General features: G+C 39.0%; 1 protein-coding gene across 4 annotated transcripts in view; it reads right to left on the reverse strand.

Moving 5' to 3' along the window:
• ARNT2 (aryl hydrocarbon receptor nuclear translocator 2) overlaps positions 1–18,208 on the reverse strand; it is a 103,284-nt gene that overhangs the window by 69,636 nt on the left and 15,440 nt on the right. For 2 of the 4 annotated variants that reach the window (XM_071568135.1, XM_071568134.1), the window contains exons 2-4: positions 9,215–9,326; positions 3,525–3,572; positions 493–537 (exon numbers count right to left, since the gene is read on the reverse strand). In XM_071568135.1, coding sequence (XP_071424236.1) covers positions 493–537; positions 3,525–3,572; positions 9,215–9,326 — 205 coding nt within the window. Of the gene's footprint in view, positions 1–492; positions 538–3,524; positions 3,573–9,214; positions 9,327–14,800; positions 14,952–18,208 lie in introns of those variants that run through there. The other 2 variants (XM_071568136.1, XM_071568137.1) reach the window with 2 other exon arrangements.

Consider the following 18,208-nt stretch of genomic DNA (forward strand, 5'->3'; position numbering starts at 1 on the left):
TGAAGCAAACAGAAACCCCAACACTTCCCTGAAACATGTTTGAGTTTAAATCCTTGAAAGAAAGAGAGGGGTTGTGGTCTTCTTCCAAAAGTCTGTGTCCTAGGAACCCTGACATTCATAAACATGTATACAGCATGATGGCCTAATTCTGTCATTTTTCACTTTGCCTTTATATGGAAATTTTGGAGGGACATAAAAGTCTGAGATACTGATTCAAAACCACTTTGGGTCTGTATTTCTGATTTCAGGCCCTTTTTGGATCAGCTATCCATTCTGACTTTAGATCAGTCAGAACAGTAACATACAAAATAAAAATGGGGGCAAACCATATTTGACTTCTCTTTTTCCTACCTGTGTCAGCAGTATTTTGATCATCATCCCACCTTAAAAAAATAACCAGCTCTCTAACCTAAGGCACACATACTGAGATCTTTTGGACACGAACATCCCCCTCTTTCCTCTCAGCAGAAGAGCTCTAAAGGACACGCCTACCTTGCAAACTTTTCCTTATCACCAGAGATTTGATCACCATCATACCTAGAAACAAGAGATAATACATCAGTCAACAAGGGTTACACATTGAACGGTAGTCAACACACAGTAGAAAGCAAAGAGGTTCACAACTGCAAACTATTACAAATAACAGCAAGAAAAATGAGGGAATGAGAATGACACAGCAAAGGAAACAGATACTTCCAAGCCATGATGATTAAAAAGTTTCATTTGTATATTTTAAAAAGTAGAAGACACATTTCAGTGGATTTATGCAAACACTTTGACATACACTGATTGCTTGGGAAACTTGACAACCAGCACCATTACAAAAAACACCAGTGAGCTTTTATTGACAGCAGCCCATGAAATATTCATTGCTGTGTTGGAAGAGAACGAGCTGTCTCTGTTGCAGCTTGCAACCACAGCTCGCTCCATTCAGCAGAGGGCACTGATGGTCTACAGATAACACAGGAGGGCAGAGACACGGCTGAAGTGTGATGTGTTATGTAAGGGCACCTGCAGAAAAAAGTTTTGCAGGTACAGACACTGCACTGGATGTTGGGGAGACTGGCAAAAGTCACGCAGGCAGGTGAATCTGCTGGGTAAATAGAAGTGAAATTTAAACTGGCTTAAATCCCTAGAAGTAAACAGGTACCTCATTCCTACACAAATCAACAGAAGTTGGATGCCCAGCCAGATGTGCGCACTGTATTGGTGGCACCTTTATGGAGAAAATCCAAACCAATGGGACTTCTGTCCTGTAAGATCAAAGCTTCAATGTTTCTGAAGCATTGTCCCAAAGACAGGTAGCAATGTGACATTTCACCAAAAAATTACATACTGGTCCTCTTTCCTAATAAACACACTAATCATTTGAAATTAGATTTTGCTAGCAGAGTGACAAAAAGACACATTTGTTCAAAAAAGTTCTTTCTTTTGAAGAAACAAAATTGCTTGATCCAAAACAGAAAATGTAGATTTTGGAAAATACAAAAGTAAGACTAACAGTTTTTCTAGAAGTGAGTAGTATTAGTGCTTAAGAATATTTCAGTGAGATTTTGTATTAGAATTACACCTGTCCAAAGTTATGCAATTTATTACCACAGACAGCCTATGGAGGTCCCATGTATTACCTAACAAAGTAATACACACTAAATGAGCACGTTGTTCTCTTTTGAAAAACTAATAATGAACTTTATCTTTTTTCCTTCCTAAAGCTTTAAGCAAGACTTCTTTTGTTTAACACCAGCACCCTCTAAACCTTCAAGTGAAAATGCCATTTTATTCCCCTTGATTCTGCCCAGAGAACAGACCGAGTCCAAAAACATTTCAACAGAACGACAGATTCAGTGAGGAATGGCCACAATGCCACCATGTGAGAAGCACATGCACATGGCTCTGTGTGAGGATGAGATGCCATGCAGAGATACCTGAGCTGACCTGGAAGCCTCTGAGAAGCAAAGTGTGTCACCTCATGTGGAGTACTGTCCTACACCACTACTCCTTTGCTCCCATGAGCCTGGGGCTTGTCTACTCATCCTTCCCTGCCCGACTGGGCTGAAGATGCTATTGCCCTGAACCGCTGTTTTTTCCCTTCCAGCCTCCCAGCTGACCTCTCTGCACAGATGCTCCTTCAGGCACTTCAGTCAAAGCCAGCTGGGTTAGATTAAACTGTAAACAGCAGTTCTTTGCTAACCAAATAATTTTGACTGAGACAAGCTAGGAATCAGTCATGTGAGCAATGTGGAAAAGGGAAAGGTCCTAAAGAGACAGAGCACAACTAGTCAAAGATATCTGAACATAGCCCTAGGTGACTCTGCACTGTTTTTCTTTACTTTCTAAAAAGAGGAGAATCTGGGGTCTATACAGCATTTAAAACTTAAATATCAGATTTTGATCTGACATCTAAAATCAGCTGAGTCTAAGCACATCACAGCAAACCTCTCCAATAAAAATACTGGAACTACTGACTTAAGCCACCAGTAAATTTTGATGGGTTGAAGCCAGGATGGAGAGAGACCAACACACACGCACCTGTATGCCTAGAAATCCTGATGGTTAGGCAGGCACAAATCAGGTCCCATTAATCAGAAATCTTGTTCCCTTAACATGTATCTTCTAGCAAATATTAGGACTAAGCCCTCAGATCAGCAGTTTTAACACCAGGGACTGGAATAGCCTTTCTGTAAACGACATCAGCTCAAAAGGGATGCTGCTGGTCTTGTCCAGGAAATTATGATACGGTCTTACAGCATATCTTCAGCACACTTATCTTTCAGACTGACTAGAAAGATCTTGTTAAACCCTACAGTGACAGCTGTGTTTCACCATGGCTGCTGCCAGAGAGCTGCAATTACAATTTGGATAATCAGCAGTTACCCAAAAGCCTCCAAAGCATCTAAACCCCTCATTGCAGCTGCTTGGTTTCTAATGAAAAAATGCAGTGTGACCAATAATAAAAAGAAAAGTGAAAAAATGGCAACGACGCTTTACTGTTTATTTGTAGCTTAGAATATTCCACGTTAATTAACATTAATTTTTGCCAATTTTTACTATTCAGTTAGGCCTAATGGTACATTACATAAAGCTCATAAATCTTTTTAAAAATTCCACCTCTAGGATCTGTCAAACTGTCTTAACAAGCAGTTAACATCTAAAATTAACCAGAAATAAAATTCCATTTTCAGTGGCAGAAAGACAACCTGAGCAATGTCAAACAACCAAAGTATGCTTACAGTAGTTGAAATAATAAGGTGAAAATCACAAATTTTCTCATTTGACATAGCTGCAGAGTGAAATTATGACATACACACTGTCAGCTTTATAAGCCAATAACTACATTAGGCAGATTTCTACCAACATGCTAATGTGCAGAGGAAGCTGATAAAAACAGTAACTAGAATTTTGGTCAAGATGTTGGCAAGTTCTTCAGCCATATTCATACTGACTCTAAAACATCAGTAGTGAGACAGCTGTCTTTCTTCACTGAGATAAGTCAGTGATTTGGCCAACTCTTTGCAAATGCTCACCTTGAAAATTTGCTGGGCCCCTCCCCATCTTCATCATCGAAGTCCATTCTGCAAAAGCAAGATTTCCAAATCAGTAATCAAGACATTGGCATGGAGCCAAGAACATTTAAGCCCGTGGTTCTCGAACTTGTTTGATTTGTGTTTTGACCAGAGGTGTTAATGGCTGTAGATTCCCCTTTTGCTCCTGTTCTCCAGACCTAGGAGTGGCTCATTAGCTGATTTATGTCCCAGACCTTTTTTCCCAAGTCAGCCCAAGAGAGAACCTCTTCCACGGGCCCTCCAGTTTGGCTTCTCCAGGGAGCAACAAAAAGCAGGAACCTCTTGCTTCGTAGTCTTACACAGAAAGACGAGGAAGATTAACTTTCTAAATTAGACATCTAAATTAGTTTCCTGTGGTAGGCAGTGTAATTGCCTCCTTCCTGTTGGTATTAAGCCACTAGAAAGTTATGCAGTATTATAACTTCCAAAACATTTTATACATTTTTATAGTTTAAAAAGAGATGGATAAATATATATATATCCCAATTACAAGATGGTGGTTCTGCCATTAATTTAGACTAAGAACCAAACTGATATGAAATTACCATATACATATATAATATATACTGTATTAGAGCATTTGTACATATACAATTATTGTACTAATGTATTTATAAGAAATGAATACATTAATATGATATGATATGATATACAGACCTTGATTGACCACTTTAATTTGCACAGCTAGAAAATCATGGTTTTATTTACAAATAATTTTGTCAGATTTCTTTAGCACTCTAAGCTTTCTGACATTTCAGCCTAATAAAACCTGATACAATGACAGATTCCATGTGCCTAAAACTCTTCATATTAACTAGATATAAATCCTATTAAAGGCAAAACCCCAAAATGACAATGATATTTTTGTCAGTATTAAAAGAGTTCCTACCAATTACAAGTTGAGATTTGTATGTTTAGGGTGTGGGAATAATAATGTAAAAACACTCTCTAAAACTACATCATCATAGAGAAGTACAAGTGCTACTCAGGAACTTCCTAACTCTGACAACCAAGACAGACTGAGCCCTGAAAGATGTGTCTGAGTCACAGCAACCTCTGTATGACTGAGACAAAGGCAGCAAATCAGCACAGGAATTGGACACACTATTAGAAAAGTCACAATAATATTTTCCAGATGGTTATAGTGATTATTCATTTCTGGAGGAAGCAGAGGGAAAACCATTTTCCCCAAAGAGTCTTAAGAAAAGCTGTGTATTTAAGTTGCTTAACTTTGATGCAATCATCATTTTTGCTATAAATTACATCTTTGCTCACTTAATTACCACTAAAACCGGTTCCAAAGTCTGTGGCTCCTTCAGCTGCCTTGTGCAGAACACCACCGACCTCCAGTGGCTGTGCCAGGACCCAGCTGTGCTGCCACCACAAATGTGGCCTTCAGTGCTGACACCAGCAGCCTGAATTCCCCTTGACCTGATGCACAGACAACACTTCCAGTAATTTAACATTTGGACATTATCATCTAGCCAAGGGTCTCTCCTTTTACCTACCTGCTTCTTCCCCACACTTTATAATGTGACGTTCCAGAACAAACTTCCAAGTTATTTGCAGTATTTCTGTCTACACTGAAAACATGAAAGTCAATGTCACAGGAGAGCTGTTTGTTCCTAATAAGTGAAAGGCACACTCAGACCAGCACTGGGCTGGCTCCACCTGAAACCTCTCGCAAAAGCATCACAACATCAGGTACGTCCTTCGCTGAAACACAACTGAGAGAAACGTGAGGGGAAAAGGGCTGCAGAAAAAATATACACCTGTGGGGAAAAGCCTTTTCTTTGGGGATTTTATGAGACACTGCAATAATTTGGGACAGATTAATTTTGTAACTCCTTCTTCTCCAGTATGATGAGATTCTTATGCCTTGGTAGATATGATCCTATGATTTTGTTAGCTTCCAGCCAAATACTCCAGCTGAGTGTTAAGAGATGGATTTTCCCCCCAAATTAAATAATATCTCTACTGCATTTAGTGTAGTTTATTATTTCTGGAATACAATGCAGAGAATTGCAGAGAAGCTGAAGATAGTTTAAAGCTTAATCCTCCTGCCTGCACTGTATCCCCACCTCTGAAGGAGTAAGGGAAACTAACACATTTATCAAGATGGTTGGATATCAGCTTCTCACCTTAGAAAATTGTTGATGAGTTAATATCCATAGGTAACAACTCCCATATTTACAGTGGGTTCATCACAGCATAATCTGAGTGCCTAGGGTGTAACATCAGTCTGTTTCAGACCAAATCTTTAAATAATGTCTTTGCTTGGTTAAACTAGCCAAACCCCTTGACTTTATTCTAAATGCAGTATTATTTTAAAAAACCCCAAACATAAAGTTTATAAAAAATCAATACTTATAAAAATGCAGCAGCAAATGTATCTTTGTCCCATCTTTGTTAATAAATGTTTCCTAATTTCACTGTGCAAAATGAAAAAAACCTTTTGAAACATTAAAAAAATATCTCAGGTATAAAGTCATTGATTCCAATGTCCTGCCTGATCTACCATGTCTGCTTTACAGTGAGGCAAAGACAGTGAATCAGTTGTAACCTCTAGCAGAACACAGCAGAACACGTAAAAATAATATTCCATCAAGCTCCTCATACCCTGACAGATAAGATCTTCTGTTTAGATAGAATATACTGCACATTAGCAAAACAGTAGAAGCAGCCTCCAAGAAGACAAATGACATAATTTCAGAAGATTCAGAAAGACTTTTATCTTCATTTAAAATTCCCATTAAAAAGGCTTTAAAAAAGAGCTGCACTCTGCTCTTTTGTTTTGAAGAGACAGCATAAATCTTGTTTTCCTCTTTCATACTGTTCACATCAATCGTGAAAAGGCCTGATGCATGAGGTACTTATTAAAATGTATTTTCCTTCAAAGATGTGTGGGTACCATAAATACAGTGATAAAAATATTTTTAAAAATTTAATTATTCTCAATTATTTTCATACAAAAAACCCCAAAACTCTCCAACAAAGTAAACCTGCACAGGTTAAAAAACTCAGATGGGAGAGGATTTCAACACTGTGACAAAATTACTATGTAACATTCCCAAGAAATGTCAAAATGTGCTTGCTCTGATCATACAGTGTAGGAAGGGGGCAGGCAGGAATGGTCAAGAGCAGATGCAGCTGAGAGGCAGATGGGGATCTGGACCACAGCCTTTTGTTCAGTACATACTGGGGGGTGCAAGGGTGGGCTGAGGTCTCTTCCTCCACAGATCTTAATAGTTCTGGGTCAAAGAAAAGACTGAAACAAAACCAATGCAACTGAAACCAATCAAAAAAATGCCCCCAACCCTCCCTCTCCAAGTACAGACAAGCTAGGAACGTGAAAGAGCCCCTTATGCTCTAAACACAAAAGTCTAAATTAAAAACACATTAAATAAAGAACTGAAGGTGCATAAATCTAAGGTAGTCATTGACCACCGCAGTGCATTATCTGATGCTGTCACTCTTTTCTATAAAATAGTTGGTATAATTTATAGAAAGGAAAAATATTTTTCCAAGCTGCCAATGAAGCCAAATGCCGACATGGCAGAAACACCTTCTGGATAGCAAGTGATTTAAACTGATCTACATTCAAGTCCATACAGCAATTATTCTGCCAGCTTGCCTCAGCAATTATGAGAAAAGAAACAATTTTCAGAGACAACCAAAACTGGGAAAGCTGACTGTGTACACGAGCTCCATTCCTTTATGTCTGACACAAAGCAGTTAATTTCTAAAATGCCCAAGGATTTAGGTGTACAAAGTTGTATCGCCAGAACAGTAATGAAAGGACCAAGTGTTAGTTGCAACTTTGTTCAAAGACAAGCTTGGAGGAATTAAACACAGCAGGCATTCTTTCCCTCAAGGTCTGAATACACAGACACGGAACATTAAAAAAAAAAAATGCACCCTCAGCTCAGGCTTGGGGAAGGGCTATTACTTCAGAGCTGTGGTGCACAGATGAAATACCACCATCTGGGTATAAAAACAAATCTATACTGACTCACTGAATTTGCATGTTAAATACATTTAAAATAATTTGATTTTCTGTTTCTCCCACCTTCCCCTCACTCCACCTTCCCACAAATAAATGACAATACTTAAAATGCAATAGTTAAAGCATTTCAATAAATATCAAGTTAGTATTTAATATAATCAGAATATTTCACAGTCAGCAGCACCAACCCTTGGCAACAGTAAATTGCAAACTGGTACTCACAGTTGACATGGATAATGATCAAAAGAGATCAAATATCCTGCAACTCAACAGTACAAAAGCTTATCTATGTTAGGCAGCAATGAAAAGATGTTAATGCTTTGTTTTCTCTTTGGAGTGCAAGTTTAAAAAGGTTTTGCTCATTCAGCAGCTTGAAAATAAAAATGTGATGCCTGTCAAAGACAGATTTCAGGAGTTTCTCAGATGAATTTCATACTGTTAGCTTAGCACAAGAAGGACACTCAGTGCGAGCAGATCTCAAAATTGTTCTGTTCAAAGGAACATGCCTCAGAACAACCATCCAGAGTGTTCATGTCACACCCACTTAGCTCTGCATTGGAGGCACAGATCACCTTCCCCCTTGTTAATTCGCTCCAAGATTGAGACTCCAGCACTGTTACTTGAGCAGACGCCTAGAACTGGCATCGTACCTTGGCAAACAATCCCCAGAGTAGCTTTCCGAAGGAATAATGGCTTTTCCTTAGGTGTCCATCATTGAAGATTTTATTCACATTATCAAGCCTGTTAAGCCCTAACACTGTCTTATTTAGGGCCAAATATAAGACTAATCAATCTCTCTTGCAGACAGTCTCAGATCAGGTATCTCTGAGAAAGCATGACCTAAAGACCCCTATTATTTGTGATCAACCATTGATAAAAACAAGGGTTTACTGTTAATACTAGAGAGCAGTTTTCTGCTCCTCTCAAGCTCTTGTTCCACTTTTCTTCTAACACAGAGGATTACTGTGAGTTGCCACAGAGCAATCTGATGTGGAAAAACTATCCTATACCACATCAACAGCTGAAGTTCCCTTGGGTCCTCCTTCTTCTTTAGCAGAGCCCCCAGGCTTGTTTAAGGGCTGAATTTGATCCAGGCCTTTCCCCCAGAGGCAGACTGGGCTGCACCTCCAGTGAGACCCAGAATATCGTAGTCCACAATCACTGAAGGGTGACTGCTCATGCTATTTCTGTACCTGGAACTGTGAAGAAAACATCTTTAACAGGCCTCCATTTAAGAGACTCCAGGTGCAACCTTCAGGAGAAGTTGGGTAAGTCTGCATGTGCAATCTTTCTACTTTTATTCGCTTGATAAATCATTTTGAGATTAAATAGATGTGGGCAATATGCAGTCATTCCATCTGCAACAGTCACAAGATCCAAACTCCATTTCTGGATGCTTTGCCAAACCTCAAAGTCTTTTGAAACAAGGAAAACAAGAAGCCATACACTTTATCAGCAAGTTTGATCTTGCAGGAGGAGCAAGTATATTAAAGAGAAAAACAAAACATCAGTGACTAATGTCATAATGTAATTTACATACATAAAACATTACAGAATAAATGTACACATACATACTGGTACATTTTGAATTTTACAATACCAATAATTTCCGGTTCCAGACCTCAGAAAAAGAGAAATGGCTTACCCAGAGCGACGCTTCCCCCCTCTGGAAGGCATGGATCCTGCCATTCTCACTTGTCCACTCGCCATTGGAGCCACTGGCAAGGCCACTGATCCAGGAATATCTGATGCCATTTCTGTAAGGCAGAGTTAGGGAAAGAGGTGGGAGAAATTCTTTAATCCACTACCTTCAAGAAGAAACCTGTGATGACAACATTAGAGAAAGACCCTTTCCAAAATAAACAGAGGAAATTTTCCTTTTTCCTTCTAAGCAAAAGTAAAGCTGTCCAACCCAAACTCAGTAGACTCAGAGCCTGCTTACAAGAAGTCCAGTTGTGTCAATAGCCATTTAGAGTCCCTGGGAGATAGAAAGAATCACAGGTAGGAACCTCTGTATTTAAACTGATCTACGAGTTCTCATTTTACATCTCCAAGGGGCTGTCAGATGAAGGCCAACAACATTTTTTGCAACAATTAAAGTACCCTGTAGAGAAATGCCGAGATGAATTCCCAAGACAATTGAAGCTGTGGATCATGGTACCCGGGTCCCAATAAAAATAAAAAAAACCCTTCTCAGTTTGCCAGAGAGGTCAAGAGTTTAGAGCAGAGATGAATTATCAGGCAACACTGTTTTTTATTATTTATCTTCTGGAGGCATTAGAGCACCAGACTAAACTTAGCAGGGCTCAAAGGCTTCCTTCCTACACTTCTGTTGGTGTCTTGAAGAGCAGAATTGAGCCCGAAATCCAGGTTGGTATTTGTCCTTCTACCAACGCTTGAGGTATAGCCACAGGTTAACAGGATCCTCTAACCTCAGAACTTTAATGTGAGAAGCAGCAAGAGCTCACCTCATGCAATGGTTTTCAGACCACTAATGGCAAGTACTTTTAAAACCTATTAATAACAGTTCATTAAACTTCAAAAAGGAAAAGTGGAATATAACATATTTATACCCTTTTCTTCTATTCCATGAATTACACATGTTTTTCCTCTGTGTAACTCTTATAAACTACATGAGCAATTATAACTTTTTAATGCAGATATACTTTATTCACTCTGGAGGTAAAATCTACAGTCAAAACATTTAATTATCTTGAAAGAAAATGCATCTTCCTTCCAATTTTTTTTTAAAAACTTGGCAAGTTATCTGGAGCTGCAGTTAAATATAATTACTAATGGAAAGCAAATCTGTTAAAAAAATCCTGCTATTTTTTTCCCAACAGATAAGTACAAAATAACTTCAATTATGGAGACAGGAATCCATGGTCCTTCGTTATGTCTGGAGAGCACTTGCATTTCTCCCACACTTTATATACATCCATTATGCAATATTATGCATTTCAAATAATAACACTTTATCTGTTCGCTGATTTCATGAATTTCTTCTAGCACATTTACTTTTATTAACTCCTTTTCAACTACAAAGCAACAGAGCAATATTTTTTAACAAAGTCTGAAAGGCCAAACAATGACATCTCTGCCTTCAACTCCACACCACAGAAAGTCCCCCTGTGGCTAAAGCTGCAGCTATGTGGAAACACATTAATGTACATTAGCATATTTCCATACAAATAAAAGCATGACCATCCAAACAACAGTAAATCACTATTTCCAGAATAAGTACCCTTAGCAGTCTAATGTCCATAATTCACTCACAACATTCAAACTCACATTTCATGGACAGGATTGAAGGTCATTTTGAAATCCTCTGCTCACTGATTTATTAAAGCAGATGGTAAAAACCATAATAAATCTACTTGCAAAGTGTCCCTGGCACTCAGAAACACATTTCAGTATAGATCATCAAGGAGATCAGATTTTCTTAAAGTAGTAGTTGTAAAACAATTTCTGATCATCTTTGAGCAGTATTTTAAGAGAGTAGAAACAATACTGTATTTGTTACTGTGATGAGAAGTTCTTGTAACCACATTTTCCTCCATCTGAAACAAAGATGATGAACAAACAGGCCAAGGGTTGGATTCATCTCCTCTTAAAAGTCCAAAAACCAAAGCTAGTTATTGAAGGTTACTTTACAGATCACCAAAAAGGAAGCAAAGCCCGATTGCACTTCTTTATGCATCCTACACTTAGAGGTACATCCAAAACAGGCTGAGCCAACTTCAGACCCAGACAGATAGTTTTGATCATTGTCCAGTTTAGGTGGTTGTGGATAGCCAAAATGAGCTGCTTTTCTGCTTTCAGGTATGTAAGATATGAGAGGCAAGAGTAGCTTGCAAGTTTCAAGTAGGAAGGACAAACTGAAACTCTGTATTGTTGAGAAGAAAAAAGGAAAAAAAAAATGACCAAAGCAATGGCCAAACCACCAAATCAGAGGCTCAGTTCTGTCAATGTCCAAAAACATCTGAAAGAAAACACTGCAACAAACAGATCATTTGCCTATCCAGGTATAAACCAAAGAGTTACTGTGTAAGTATCTTGATTCTATATAATGGCACATTAAAAGCAGTGTAATACAGAAAGTAACTTCTGACACAAAAAGCCTTCAGATTTGTCTTCGCAGTCCTGGGAGAATGAAACCAAGCTCATTGTTCTGACTGCTCTAAAAGAAGCTCTGAAAAATTGCCATTTTCAAAATATAAGCAAGAGAAAAAAAATGCATCAGGGGATCCACTCTCACTAATCCACAGGAAAGCTCAGATAAAAGGGAGAAAAGGTTCAGGCCCTTCAAATCACAAGACTGTTCATTATAGAACAGTCTGAAGGTGTGACAAACCTGCCACATACATCAGTGTTTAAGACACCCAAATAAACTCCATTTCAGAGTTTCCCGCGTCAAAGAGACACCACCCATTGTGTGACCTCCTGCAGCTTTCGTGAGACCTGTGAGGGTGGACATACAGTGCTGAGAAAAGCAGTCAGCTTTCCAGGATTTCTTTCCTGACACAACAGAATCAGAGCTCTGCAGATGGCGAAACCAAGAGGGTTGGGTCTCTTTCATGCCACACAGTAAATACAGTAAAGAAAGCAACTCCAAGAGCAACAACACTACAGAGCAGGGAACACCCTGAACCTGACCTGCCCCAGCAAGGGCAGCCAAAGCAGCAGTGAAACACCTCACACAGTCTGAGTGTACAGAAACACCAGAGCACCACAGGAGGACTTGGGGAACAGAGGTGACAACATGACCCAGTGCTCAGCTGCAGCCAACAGGGTGTTGGAAGCCCTATCAAAGTTGGGTGATTGTGCAGAAATATAAGCAATAGGTTGTGGCTGTAAAAACTTTACCCACTGAAGGCTGCAAGAACTTCTGGGGAGACAAAGGAATGGATTGGAAATGTTTCCCAAATTACTTCCATCTCTACTCATTTCACAAGTATATAAAAAGGACAAGATCTTGATGATATATTTACATTTATAAAATACGTCTGGTGAGAAAAGTAGAAACTTTGGCAGTTTACCTCAGAAATGAGGGTCAACCGGGGAAGGCAGAGCCAGAAGCAAAATCTGATGGAACAATCAGCTGCTTCTCTGACTAAGCACCCGAGAAGTTACCTGCCTGTGCATGTTCCAGAGAGAAAACAAGAGAGAGGTAAAAAGAAACCCATAAATTGGAGTCTCAGATAGCAATACTGTGGTAGAGAGGCATTCCAGGGAATCCATTACCATAAACAAAACAAAGAAAAAGTGTCTGCATTGGACACAGACCTAAAGAAAAAACCATAAAAAATCCTAAGAGTAACCTGCAATTGTGTGAAGTTACATCAACATAAATTCAGGGCAGTCCCAGTTACTTTGTTGAAGAATAAACTAGTATGAAAGTTCAGCACTGCAGAACCAGGTGTCAAGTTGGTTATTAATACGTATATATTAAAAAAAGGACATGCTGTGTCAACAATCATAAAGATCACGTTTCCAGGCTCATATAAACAAACCCACATCCAGACCCACGTTAACACTGATGTTCACAGAAGTGTTTCAGCAGCAACAAATGTTAGGAAACAAGCTGTTCTCTCTCAGATTCAAAGTTCCACAAGTGGACTTTCCTTCTGCCAATGGAAATAAAACAAGTGTTGCTTACTTTACCCAAAACTAAAATATGAGCATAAGGGTATAATTCTCAGAAAGTAAAATAAAATCAGGCTGAACATTCACGAAAATCATGTGTAAGCATCTAGGCAGTGTTCTGAACAAATTTACTTAAAAGATGTTTCTTGGTGTCAAGGAGAAATTACTCCTTTTTGCTGAAAATATGCATTGAATATTTAATTTTGAGGTTAAAGAGTTACCCATAGATCTGCCAAAGGACACAGAAATGCTATTAAAACACAACCCAGCACAACACTCACAATCTTTGGTGAATACTTTTCCAGTTAGATGATACCTTACAGCTCTTGTTTTACCACTGTCATGTCTGGGAGCAGGGCCTGATCCTGCCACTAATACTTATGTTCATCTTGGAGATCCCTGAGGAGCCACATTAATCCAAGGACAATGTCAGTGCTCTGTGTGAAATGTCAGTGCTCTGCTGAATTAGTCTCTCCATTTCTGTCCAGAATTAATTTCACTGCTGAACATTCCAAGTTTGGATATTACACAGTTTCTCCACCGTGACATGCAGGTGACCCCCAAAATAATAAAGGATCTTTCTGAAATAAAAAACAATCTGCAAATGTAAATTACAAAAGGTCCTATTAACTACACTATTTTCAGCCACACAGACTCAAGCATCCAGATTATACTCCCCTCATCTCCATATACCAGATACACAGGGCCAGGTTTAAACACAAAGTCTACTGAAAAAATGCTTTTGCCAACTCCAAGAGACTTTGAATCTCTGACATTGACTTTAACGACCAGTTCCAGACTTGCTATTACTGAGCATGCTCTCCACAGGGCTCTTTTATCCTTCAGCATCTACTGCAATAAACAAGATTAAAGTCAGATACCAGAATCTGATTGAACGAAGGAGATTCTACTTTTATCAATACAACAGATTTCCAGCCACTAATCCATAGAACGAGTGTGATGTCAATCACCTCCAAGTAAATGTGGATCTAAGCCTAAACACAGAATTACAAATGTGCCCTCTCCCATCAACAGCATCATACACACAGATTTTAAAATGTTCTTTTAAATGTTCACAGAAATCATATTTCAAAAACTCTTTAGAAACTGTATTTTTCATTACCCTGAAATCATACAGGAGTCAGACGCATCTCAGCTAAAAGGTTTGGATTGCAGTCATTTGCAAAGGGGATTTTCTGACTAGCACAGAGACATTTAAAATATATCATATCTTTGACTTTAGACCATGCCAATGAAAATATGAAGCCATCATGTAGTCAAAAATATTTTGCAGAAACACTAATGCTAAAAATCTAGCTGTATATTTAGTCATTGCTTTTATGTGTTAACTACAGAGATTATAAAACAGAGCTCACTCTCAAAGATAAAAAAAAACATTTTCATTGTTCCTGATAACTGTGTTAATACTGTTTTACTTACATTCCATTTCCAGACACTTTAAATAGACTCCACATCAAAAAGATTTACTGTACAGACAGGATATGCAGAAAAGCAAAAACATTCCTTTCCATGCTCTCAACAGAATTACAATCACAAATAAATCACAAAATATAAGAAATCCCACCTTTAAGGAAGATTCTTACAAAGATGCTATTTCTCTCCTGTGAACAAAACCTTCTTGGAGAGAAATTTTATCCGCATCTAAGAAGAGTCAGAAACCTCTGGGAAGAAATGTAGCAGCATTGGTATTCTGCTCAGAAAATGTCATCACAGATCTGTTTACCTTAACTGTGGACCATGATTCAGCCGGTGACAACCGTCTTGCATACTGATCAATTTATTTGCAGCAAAATTACTAACATTTTCTACTTTAACCATTTAGGTTCTGGAAACAGCTACTAAGATAGGAAGGGCTTTTATGCATAATATATAAACCCTAATTAATTAAAAACTTTCCCCTCCACCACGATGTACTGTGTTTTGGGGTCTGTGTGGGGGCCCACCCCCAATCTTGAAGAAAAACTGGGGCATATGGTGAGTAGTTACTAGAGAAACATTCCCTTTTTAAAAATTAAAATCAGAGTTTTATCATCCGTCTGTAACACAGGTGAATGTTAAGCACACATGTGGGGAGGGAGATGATGCAATTAAACTGTTCAGTTGAGGGGCTGTTCAGCAGAGACAGAGAACAGCAATTTAAGAGTGGTCTAACTGATGTTCCAGAGGCCAAATCAGTTACCTTGCTCACTGCCTTTTCTGCTGAGACTCTGGAGAAGGTGCCAGAGTTAGTGACAAATCCAAGAGATATCCACCATGTGCCCCATCAGTAGACTGGAAGAGCAGGTTTAAAAGCCAAAGAGGTGAAATAGTCTATGGTGCCTCCACACTGTTGTGTTCACACAACCATCCCTTCAGCCCTGGGATCTCAGTACAAAACAGAGTTTTTTGCGCGCCCTGTAGTTCAACAAAGGATGTTCAAAAGAGGTGAGATGCAGATACAAAATTAGAAACAGACCTTGACTAAAAAGGATTTGGTCTCCTTTAGGGGAACTTTTGCTTCAAGTGCTCATCTTGAGGGACAATGCGAGAGAGACCCCTGCCAGATGAGCAGCTGACACTGAAAATCAGGGTCCTGTGAAGCATCCAAAACTAGACATGCAGAAACCATGATACTCAAAAACCCAGTTGTGGAAACAGCAATCTTATGATCTGCAAAATGAAAGAATTATTTAATACAGTACTATGTGATTTTAAATCCTATTTTGAAAATACTGATTTTTATTTCCTATTTTCAGGCTAATCACCTTGCTTATTTCAGTCATGTTTGGTAATTCCATTCAGCCATATCCACCCTGTGGTCAAGGCACAACCATTTCCACAGACAACAGGGTGTAAGAAAAGGATGGGGATCACATTGATGCTCACTGCCTGTATGACCAACAACAACCCACACATGACTGTGTAACTTCAGAACAGCCTTTAGCATGATCCAGAAGACCTGGAGTCACATTTCTGCCCCTACTGCAGAGAATGTTATAGACTAAAAATTAAACTTGAAGTACAGACAGAAAATTCACTTTGCTACTTAAATTTGGGTTGGGAGGAAGGGAAAGGGTGCCTGCTTTTTCATTCCTTCCATCTTCCTGACAAATGGCATGGCACCTATGCCCCTGTGTTTTTCCCTGGATATTTTTCCATGTTTTATTCCTAATTTCTTGTTATCTCTTCTTGACCTATTCAGACTCTGACTGAGGTGAACTATTTGTTGTACTCCCTCTAACAAGGCAATACATCCAACTGCTGACAGACAAGTCCTGCCAAACTGTGACCACTCCCCTCAAAAGAGGTTGCTACAATCCAAAACAAGGAGGAAAGGTTAAAAAAGAGGTTTTAATAGCTCTGAAACCATGTCTCTAGTCCTGGAAAACAATAAGCCCTCTCAGAATTAAAACAAGGCTTGTAACTGCACTGCAGAATGGACTTGAAGATACACCTGAACTTAAAGCAGCTGGTTCACCTCTAAAATTTTATAATCTTTCTCACTGCAGAAGTGGGGACCCTCAATGCAAGCAGAACAGTGCCCAGGTCTCCACCATGATTACAATGGACTGATGCATTAGAAGAAAAGCACTTCTTACATCCAAAGTCTGGAAATGCATGAGAAAGTGAGCCAGAAACAAATCCAAGGACCTGGGATAGACTCACATGGAAAACACAACCTGGGCCTCCAACACTTGGCAAATGTCTCAGGTATAAATAGTCACAAGTGGGAAACTGCACATGCAAATTGGGCAAGAAAGTAGGGCAGCAACTGTAAAAGGCCAGTTTGCAGAGAGGATGAAAATCTGGCTTTGAAAGGCTGTTTCACGATTGATGAAAACATTATTAAAAGAAAGGAGGCAGGTCCTTACCTTACATGAAGGGTCACAGTAAAACTGCAGTCAACAGCAGCAAGACCATTTCAGGTGTTTTAATGCAGCCCTAATTGGTCTTCAGCCATTATATGAATGATCATGCACTGATAAAACATAATTCTACACTTAATTGTCTTCTGCATTAATCACCCTGGTTTTATTGACATTATTTAGGTCGATATCAGTGACACATGGCAAAAGTACTGACTAAATGACCAAAAAACAAAGCTCCCCAACCTATGCATCATTTCTACTTGAAATGAATGGTGATTCTCTATCCTTCTCTGACATTTTGTATTTTCCAAAAATAACTGCATAATTTTAAGTTGTGTGCAAGAAACAGAAGGTAACGTTCAGTGTTATTTTCCATACTTTTTACTTAGCATCAGACCTAGCAAATAGCATATATGGCTGTTCTGTTATGTAGAAGTGCCCAAAGCCCACCCATTAATGAACTCACCCAAACTGTGAAAGCAGATGCCCAGCCTGGGCAAACAAACATCAGGAAAAAATAATAAACTGTCATGACTTTCTTTCAAGTTTCTCTGAGACAGATCACACTCAGTTCATTAATTCTTCATTTAACAAGTCTGTTTCATTTAGCTTGTTATGGTTGGCATTCAATTAGAAATTCATGTACAGGACATTTTTTTCCCTTTTTGAAACAGAACATTTGCTCTATTTCATCCAGTAAAACATCAGGAGGTAAAGTGGAAGCTGCATGACCAGCTGAAGCTACACTAAAGCCAGGCACAATAATATTGAATTAGGCAAAACATCTGCACATGGCCCTACCCCATGAGATTATCACTAATTGTTAAGAGGGCCTGGTAAAATTTGCTGTTTAGTAAACAAGCAAAGACCCAGCTGGGTAACTCTCAAATTGTTCAAGTGTAAGTTAAAAAACCAACTGTCCCATCAGCTTTACTGTGACTCGTTACGGATGTTCTGCCACACCTGCCTCTGTATTCCTAAAATTTACTGAGTTTGGACTTCTGTCTACACAGAAAGAAAAACTCTCTTATCCACCTACTCCTCATTTCCTGCCTTGCCCAACGTCACATCCCTTGCTGGCTGCCCTGATGACCACACACAAAGCAGAAGAGTAAATCTGGACT

Source organism: Pithys albifrons, chromosome 13 (genome assembly GCF_047495875.1).
Source record: "Pithys albifrons albifrons isolate INPA30051 chromosome 13, PitAlb_v1, whole genome shotgun sequence".
In the NCBI taxonomy this organism is placed as follows: Eukaryota; Metazoa; Chordata; class Aves; order Passeriformes; family Thamnophilidae; genus Pithys; species Pithys albifrons.